Here is a 9859-nt window from a genome sequence, read left to right as displayed (position 1 = left end):
ACAACTTGAAAATAGGGACCAGGGCACTGACCGTCATTATCTTGTGGGTTGTTTCCACCTTCAAGATCCTACATAGATATGAAACTAGAAGCATCTGTCCCCACTGAGTTTACTTTTCTGTGCTAATAGCAGTCGTGAGACCCCCGTTTAGACTGAGGTTAACTAAAGAGGCCTTGATAGCTATAATGCTGGTAATACCCCCAGAGGATACTTTTCCCACTCCTATTATTGTAGCACATATTTCTCTTTAGCCTGGCAATTCTCTACTTCCCATGGCCTACGTGTGACACTAATTTTAAAAAAACAAATCATAAGAGGGAAGTCTGAATGCTCCTGCATTCTTTAGCTACTGGACTTCCTGGAGTGGTGTGTATTGTTGGCTTAAATGGTAGCGGGTAGTGACTGCAGGTAGTTAGTTGTGATTATAACTCAACTGTACCACAGGGTTGTGTTTCCATCAATACCTTTGATTGTTAAACCACCCTGAAATGCACAGGGGGGAAAATGATATGAAATTCTGTAGGACATGATGTTTCTCTTCTAGGGGCTCATAACATGGTAGAGGAAATATAATACAGTTGATCACTCCCTCACACCATACACAAAAATAAACTCATAATGGCTTAAAGACTTAAATATATGACATGACACCATAAAATTCCTATAAGAGAACATAGGCAAAACATTCTCTGACAAAAATTGTAGTGATGTTTTCTTAGGTCAGTCTCTCAAGGCAACAGAAATAAAAGCAATAATAAACAAAGGAAACTAATCAAACTTAAAAGCTTTTGCTCAGCAGAGGAAACAATAAACAAAAGGAAAAGACAGCCTACAGACTGGAAGAAAATATTTGCAAACGATACAACTGACAAGGGCTCAATTCCCAAAATATACAAACAGCTCAGACAACTCAATAACAACAACAACAAAAACTAAAAATGGACAGAAGACCTAAACAGACATTTCTCCAAAGGAGACATACAGATGGCCAATAGGCACATGAAAAGATGCTCAACATCACTAATTATCAGAGAAATGCAAATCAAAACTACAATGAGGTATCATTTCACACCGGTCAGAATGGCCATCATTAAAAAGTCCACAAACAGTAAATGCTGGAGATGGTATGGAGAAAAGGAAGCCCTCCTACACTGTTGGTGGGAATGTAAATTGGTTCAACTGCTATGGAGAACAGTATGCAGGTTTCTTAAAGAGCTAAAAATTGAGCTACCATATGATCCAGCAATTCCGCTCCTGGGCATATATCTGGAGAAAACTCTAATTTGAAAAGGTACATGCACCCCAATGTTCATAGCGGCACTATGTACAATAGCCAAGACACGGAAGCAACCTAAATGTTCATTGATAGATGAATGGATAAAGAAGATATGGCATATATATACAACAGAATATTAGCCATAAAATGGAATGAAATAATGCCATTTGCAGCAACATGGACGGACCTAGAGATCATCATACTGAGTGAAGTAAGTCAAACGGAGATATATGTGGAATCTAAAACATGATACAGATGAACTTATTTACAAAACAGAACAGACGCATAGACATAGAAAACAAATTTATGGTTACCAAAGAGGATGGGGGGGCGTGGGTAGGGATAAATTAGGAGTCTGGGTTAGCAGATACAAACTACTATATATAAAATAGATAAACAACAGGACCTACCATATAGCACAGGGAACTATATTCAATACCTTGTAATAACCTATAGTGAAAAAGAATATGAAAAGGAATATATATATAAAAGTGAATCATTTTGCTGTACACCAGAAACTAACACAACTTTGTAAATCAACTGTACTTCAATTAAAAAAATTTTAAGAAAAAATAAATAGAAGTCATGTTTAAAATAAAATACAGTTGACCCTTGAACAACATGGGTTTGAACCGCACAGATCCACTTACACATGGATTTTTTTCAGTAAATATGTACTACAGTAGTACACCACCCAAGGTTTGTTGAATCCACAGATGCGGGACCGAGGATACAGAGGAATGGAGGTTAAAATGGGCCAACTGTGAAGTTATTTTCCACTGCCCAGAGGGTTGATGCCTCTAACTTGTGCATTGTTCAGGGGTCAACTGTACGTGCATAACAAACAGGTTGCAGATTGGGTCCTGAGAGAGGACTCAAGAGCTGCAAGAGTTCAAGGAGGATAGAGATTCCTTTATACAGGTGATCAATGAAGGCTTCACGGAGGAAGTGGCACTTCAGCAGAGCCTTAAATAATTTTGATGGGTAGGAACATGAATGTGTATGGGGGGCGGGGTGGAGCCCATGTTTGCACATGGAGAAGGTGGAGCCAAGAAACTTCCGGTGACCGCTTGTATGTCCAGCACCTAGACCAGTGACTGGCACAGAGTAGGTGCTTAACAAATATCCCATATTCTGACTCACTGACAAACCAACACTGACTAGTAGGTCTTTGGTTTTTCTTTTCTTTGGAAAAAAGACAAAAGAAGAAATAACTATATAACATGTAAAAAGCGATTGGAAGGCACACGCTGATTTCGAAAACATTAAGATGGGAGAGCTAGGTGCTTTTTTGAATCTTGAAAACATGGTATTTAGTGAATTTGAGTGGAGTGACGTTTTAAGTACTACATCAGATGCATGTACAGAGCTGGAAAGATGGAATAGCTGGAATGGTAGACGGAACCAGATTGCACAAGGCCCTGGATTCCAGCCTAACACTCTTGACTTTTAACACGGAATCACTGAAGGATTTTTGAGCATAGTCTGCTGTGGGAAAAGTAATAATTGGAATTGGTGAGAAAATCAGCACTGCTTCCTATTGAATGTCAATAGGAAACTAAAACGCATTGAGCACTTAGGTTATGACATGAAATATGCAAACTGGTTTTGAATGTTATTCTATTTAACTCAGCAACCCTGGACAGATACTATTCATCCCATCTTACTACTGAGGAACTCAAGCTTAGAGAGGATTAAGAACCTTTCATAACATGATACTGCTGGTGGATGGCATTGTTTGCTTTCCAACACTGTAAAAAAATTCCATATTTTAACATGGAGAATCTGTTTTCCTTTCTAATAATACTATACTCCTTAGTTATACTGATTTCTTGAACCCAGAAACTAATAATTGACTTATTTTGGGGGTTTCAATGTTTTGAGAAACATTGCAATTTTGACTTTGGGGAAGCTGATGTGGCAGAGATGGAGAGCAGACCACTGAAGACTTGTAATCTCTTTCTAGGCAGAAGTGTTGATGGGAAGCTGCTGCCCAGCCAGGGACTACCTTACCCAGGTCTTTTTGCATCTAGTTCTTGCCAAGAAAATTTGAGCAGGATTAAAAAGATACAACAAACTAGTGAATATAACAGGAAAGAAGCAGACTCACAGATACAGAGAACAAGCGGTTACCAGCAGGGAAAGTGATGGGGGAGGGGCAATGTAAAGGGATAAGGGATTAAGAGGTACAAACCATTAGGTATAAAATAAGCTACAAGGATATATCGTACAATACGGGGAATATAGCCGATATTTTATAGTAACTATAAATGGAGTATAACCTTTGAAATCTGTGAATCGCTATATTCTACACCAGTAAGTTAAATAATACTGTACATCAACTGTACTTCAATGAAAGAAAAAGTGTGTTAATTCTGATCCAAGTTTCTTCTCCACACACTTTCCCTCAATTCCCCCATGGAATGCAAAGGGTTCCAAAACCCCAGAGGAGGGGGAGCCACACAGTGGAAGGGCCTGGGACTCTGAGCCATCACATGGAAAGCAGCTGGTCAATCAGATGCTACTTGAGCAAGAAACAAAGTCGCTATTGTATTAAGCCCTGGGGGTTTAGGAGTTCATTTGTTCCTAGAGCTGGTCTTATATTAATTAATCAGTTGTTAATATGTGTAAATCATCTTTATGAAGTAAACAGTCAATATGAAGAAAATGGGTTTATTTGGATTTGTAACTTGGATTATATAGAGATCTGACTTATGATGGCACACAGTTTATAGTGAAATGTACAGAAATAGGAAAAGCAGTAAGCTTGCCTTTTCACCATTTGGATCTAAGAGTCTTGACGCAATTACAAAGTGTTTCTACAACCAAGGAGTTTGCCACACAAAGCCTGGGTGTTCTGAATAACTTAATCACTCTTCTGCGCTTAGCGTCATGGCCTCCTTGGGTTTTCCAACAGAGATGCACTATGTGGATAAATCAAGGCACTCACTGTTCTTCCATTAGACCTCCTGGTTTTCTCCCTCTGATACCAATGAAAATCTAGTGATATTCAGAAGCAGAGCCAAATTTAGAAAGATTTAACAATTAGAAATGCTTGCATACTAAATCACTTTCCTTCAGTTTAGTAGTATGGAAAATAATCCCAGGACTTTTTTCTGGGCAAATGTGCTTGTTCAATTAGACATGTTTATACTGAAGTTTTTCATTATACATACAGTGGTGGCCTCATAAATTATCAACATAACTAAGACTACCAAAATTTTGTTGGGCTCTCATTGCACTGACCCTTACCCACAAGGGTTATGTGTATAGGCTTGCTTCAATAAATTTTTTGTTTATTTGGAGGGATTGGGCTCTTAAGCAGTTTTTCCTCCTCTGTTTCCCATGATCCCTGTGGAAACAAGTGTCCAGCTTCTGCCCACAGCCAACTCTTTTTCCCCCAGAGCTTGTCCACATGGCCTGGCAAAGAAGTAGGGGGCCCTCTTCCCCAGGCATCCGTGTACAAATACCCTTCTCTAGGCCACTAACCTCCTTACCCATTGACGTTAATGGCTATAAGTACCTTTCTTAGGACAATCACCAACTTTCCATCTGCTTTGAATATATTTCTCCCTCAACCATGTATGTTAACTTAGGCTCATCTTGGGGATCTCCACCCCTAAGTACATAAGATACATAGCAAAATGAAAGGTGGATATGCAACATACTAAAGGAATTCAGAGAAGGGGAAATCAGAGTGGTCTGCTGGAGTCAGGTTTTGATTTATGAAACAGAGAAAACTTGAGTGAGACCTTGAGAGCTGGAAAAGACTTGAATGGTCAGGGAGGAGGCTAGGCATCCTGGGCACAGGGCAAACATCAAGAGAAAAGGCACAGAAAGAGAAGAGTGAACATGGCATGTTCAGGGTAGAATAAAGAAGAGTCTGGCAGGTCCTTGAGGCATGGAAGAGAATATCGGGAAATAATCTTGAAAAGCAGAGAGCAGTCTGATGGACTGAACTTCATCACCAAGGAAGAGTGGAGCTACTTAAACAAGAGTGACAGCTAACACTACTGAACTGGGAAGATTACCTGGTAATCTATTGGAGTAAAGAGCAGACTGCAGAAGGCAGATACTACAGATAGTGTGGGTAGTTTGAGTATCATCGTAAGACTATGGGTATTGGGGTACTAGATAGCAACAGAAATGCAAGTCTGGAAAATGAGACATTTCAGAGGAGGGCTGTAAAGATTTATACATGATGAGATATAATGATAAAAAAGGAAATTGATCAGAAGAACTATGGTGCCATTGATAAAAGTTAAAGGACTCTGAGAAGATAGCTCACTTGAACATCTTCTTCTGGGACATTCAGGAAGTGCTGAGAAGGCAGTTGAAAATGAGAAACTGAAGTTCAAGTAAGAGAACAATGAAATGTTGATTTGGAGATACCTTTGTGCGGAATATCTTCCTTCTCTCACTTCAATCCACCCTACGTCTTTCTCCACCCTGCTTTATATGCCAGGAGGAAGATTAGTATAATTCAGCATTTAGTACATCATCCTTTTCTTCTGGCTTCCAGTAGAGCTGGAGGCAAGCTGACAAGAGACTGAGGGGATGGAGAAGAATAAAGTAGAGAATAAAGGAATAAAGGAGAATAAAGCAGGCTTCCTCTTTTGGAATCTGACTGGAGCACTGCTTAACTGAAGGCCACAATTCCTAGCCATTCACTGATGAGAAAACATAGTTTATAATGGCATCCTCAGGCTGGCATGTGTTCAAATCTTTCTCCTCTCATGGGGCCAGAAATTATCCCAGCCAGTGGTGCAGTGCTGGTTTGAAGTAGAATGCTTGCTACCAGGCACTACCAGGGAACCACAAATAAGAAGAGTGATCAGAGTGGAGAATCCAAATAGCAAACCATGTTCAAGCTGCCCAGAGAGTATCACTCAACTGATGTTCTCCTAGTGTTTCCCAGTCTTGGGTAAAGGGCTGAGAAACGGATATCTTGAACTTGGCAAAGCCCAGCAAACCTCTCTTGGGCTGTTGATCATTGTATTTAAAACTTTTTTTCTTTCACAAAAGTTGACTCCCTGCTCCGTTCTTGGGGGAGGGGATACCAGAAAATTTAAAATAAAGGTAAGGGGATTAAGTTGAAAGTCTGGGCTTGGTCACTCCGCACACAAAAATCTAAGCCTCCTAAGTCATTTAGGCACTTGATAGCTACTATTTAAGGCTAGTAAACGCCAAGTAAAGACACATATTTTCCTTAGGAACTTCTTATCCATTGGCTACAAGGTTTGTAGCCACCTACAAGGTTCCAGGTGTGCAACCTGCAGCAAGTTGCTCAATTTTACTATGGCTCAATTTTTTAATTTAAAGTATAAAATGAAGATACTAATAGCATATTAGGTAGATGTTATTATCTTCATTTTATACTTTAAAAAAAAGACAGATGTTGTGAGGACTTAATGAGATAATATATGCAAATTGTTTAGCCCGGAGTCTGGCACAAATATCACTTCCTGCTACAGGACAATAAAGTTATTGCGCACTCACCCTGAGCCAGGCAGTGGGGAGCTTTCCCGTAGTTCATCTCAATTAATAGCCATCCCTGGCAAGCGGTTCAGGACTCTAAGTGCCCCTTGACAGGACAGGAGGCAAAGGGTGCAGTTTGGTGAAAGGAGCTCCTAGAGGGCGGGTGTGAGGGGTGGGGCGGGGGGGGAGGGGTCCCCAGCAAGGCCGGGGAGGCGGGGGAAGGGGCGCGCGCCCGGGGCGCACAGGCGCTGTGCGTGCCCATCCTCGGCTCGCGGCGTGGGCGCTGCAGGTCTTCTCCTCCTGCGCGGCTGCTGGTTGCCGCCCGTCGAGCCAGCTCCATGAGGAGCAGGCACGTGAATTTGCTGATCGCGCTCGTTGCCGTCGTGCTCTTCAGTTTCTCCTGCTTCTGCATCTCCAGGATGACTCAAACCAGTAAGCGGCGGCTGGCTGCTCCCGCTTCCTTCTCGCCTCCCGGGCTTCGGGGCTCCTGGACGACTGGGGAAGCCGGATGGGAGAGAAGGGGGCGGGGGGGGGGAGGAAATGTGGGGACAGGGCGGCTGTCGCTGTCGCCAACTCTCGTAGAAGGAGCTTTCAGATGTAGCGCCCCCCTCCCCCCCACCCCCGCCCCTGTCCGGACGGAGGTTAAACCGTAACGGGCGCCCCCCGCCTCCCGGGTGGCCGTGACCCCCGCCGGGCGCGCGCGCTGAAGGTTGGTCTGCGGGGCTCGCTGGTCCTGTCTCACCTCTGCGGGCTTTTTTCCCCTCGAAGGTTCAAGCGCCCCTTCTGTGCCCAGCTTTCCCCACACGTCGTCTTCTTCGCTGTTTTTAGAAACTGTGAATGTCTGACGTCGGGAACTCCTCTAACACAGCCAGCAAATCTTTCCTCTTTGGGGCTCTAAGTTATAGTTTTGAGCCGCACGTCAGGGCTCCTCCCTAACGTGTTTATCTTGCGAAGCTGAAGAGGGATGAGATGACGGAGGGAGAGAGGACCAACAGTGTAGAGCGCTGGTTTAGCACCTGAACTGTCTCAAATGGACCGTGTGCGCTACCGCTTTGAAACGCACCAACGTTTTAGTTTATTGTGGTCTGTAGGGTTGCCAGTGTAGCAAATAAAAATAGAAGTTGCCCAGTTAAATGTACATTTCAGATGAACAGTGCATAAGTTTGAAGTATAAAAACTGTATGGGATATATTTATACTGAAAACATTTTCGTTTATCTGAAATTCAAAGTTAACTAGGTGTCCTGGATTTTCTCTTTCAACTCTAGTCCATAGTGAATTTAGCGTTCATATGGTTGAATTTTGAATTTAAGACTTAGGAATCCTGCAAATATATTAACTCAGCCTTCCAAGATTCTCCTTAGGTTGTTTTCAGTTACATTTAATTCTTCTTCTTAACCACATTTGTGTATGACAGTGCACAGAGTAATCTCGGTAGTCATGTGGAGGGTCAAGTTTCAAAGTGGCTTTAGTCTTGCTGATGTTCATGTCGTCTCATTGATGTTAAAATTGTTTTAGTCCCCTAATACTAAATTTTGTCATGTACACACAATATCAACATTTTACCCCATTTGTTTGAAAGATCAGAAATGTATATTAATTTCTCTGATTTATACTGCTAATCTTCAGTCATTTTATACACTTCATTTTTCTTCATTTCCTATAAAGAACATTATCCAAATGTGTTTTCATTTATTTTAGAACAATTAACAATGAGCACTTATATAACAAAAAACAAACCGTTAGTCCTAATTAGAAAGCAAAATGGAAACTTCTTTTTATAGTAATTTTGGAAAACAATTTAGATTGGTAACCTCAGAAGGCATTTTAATAGAGTTAGTATTCTTATAATGAAACAGTAGACTTTGAGGTACATACAATCGTTTTGATGTGTTTTCCAGTTAAGACCAGGAAAAGAAGTTTAGTTCCTCAAAGGGTTTATAGTCCCATCATTTGTATGTTCAAGTTCAGAAAATGAGATATTCTTCTTGAGAATGCCTTACTCTTCAAAAAGCAGATAAAATAGCTTTTTCATTTTCTATGTATGTGTTTCTGTGAAACCCATCTCTAAATAATTAGGAAGTTGATTCTAGCACTATAATGAGATGTTTTTACATCAACAAAAGAAAACGCAGATTTCATTTAGTTACTGAAGTAGTGATTTTAATAAAACACCAAAATAGTCCCAATGTTTTAAAAATTTGATCTATAATTGTTCTTATCAATGAAAATTTGGGAATGTTTATTAGAAAGATAGCCACCACTTAGTGCTTTACTCTTTCCTCTTTCAAAATTAATTTTTATGTGTAAATAATTAATTTTTAATCATTTTAATTTGTTTGTAAGCTCAGTATTAATAATTCATTAATTTGTTCAACAAATATGTAAGCTCCATGAGGAGAGGAATTTTTTTTTTACTGTTTTTGCCTGTTTGGTTCACTTCTGTGTTCCCAGGATCTTGAAAAATGTCTGGCATATAATAGGTATGCTAAATATTTTTTGAGTGAATGAATGAATTTAATAAACACCTATTCATGTTGTAAGAACTAGGCAAATAATTTTTTTTTTAAACCCTTGCTTTCATGGGGCTTACATTCTGGTTAGGGAAAATAAACAACACACATGAGTGATAAAATTGCTGTGTGATGCCAGGTGTTGGCAGGGAAAGGAGAGACAAAGTGCCATTTTAGATAGGGTTGTCAGAGAAGGATTCTCTGAGAAAGGCATATTCGGGCAGGTTCCTGAATGAAGTGAGGAAGCATTTTATTTGGATAGCTGGGGGAAGTGTTTTCCAGGCAACAAGAAAAGCAAGTGCAAAGGCTCTGTGGTAAGCTCATCTTGATATGTTTGAGAAACAGCCAGGAGGCCAATGCGAACAGGAAAAGAATTGTAGAAGGATGAGATCATGGACACCATAGTAAGAATTATGACTTTTATTCTGAATAATATAGGAAGCCATCTCACAAGTGTTGGTGAGGATGTGGAGAAAAGGGAACCCTCGTGAACTGTTGGTGGGAATGTAAATTGGTGGCAGCCACTATGGAAAACAGTATGGAGGTTCCTCAAAAAATTAAAAATTGAACTACCATGTGATGCAGTAATTCCA

At 40.6% G+C, this 9859-nt stretch overlaps 1 protein-coding gene across 1 annotated transcript in view; it reads left to right on the top strand.

The window, feature by feature from the left end:
• The first annotated feature begins 7092 nt into the window (after positions 1–7092).
• MGAT4D (MGAT4 family member D) overlaps positions 7093–9859 on the top strand; it is a 55716-nt gene continuing 52949 nt past the window's right edge. Inside the window, exon 1 of the mRNA XM_057726953.1 lies at positions 7093–7186. Within this exon, the coding sequence (XP_057582936.1) occupies positions 7093–7186 (94 nt within the window). The remainder of the gene's footprint in view (positions 7187–9859) is intronic.

Source organism: Hippopotamus amphibius, chromosome 3, assembly GCF_030028045.1.
Source record: "Hippopotamus amphibius kiboko isolate mHipAmp2 chromosome 3, mHipAmp2.hap2, whole genome shotgun sequence".
In the NCBI taxonomy this organism is placed as follows: Eukaryota; Metazoa; Chordata; class Mammalia; order Artiodactyla; family Hippopotamidae; genus Hippopotamus; species Hippopotamus amphibius.
The sequence above is the reverse complement of the archived record's forward strand: the minus strand, read 5'-3'. Positions and strand labels throughout refer to the sequence as shown.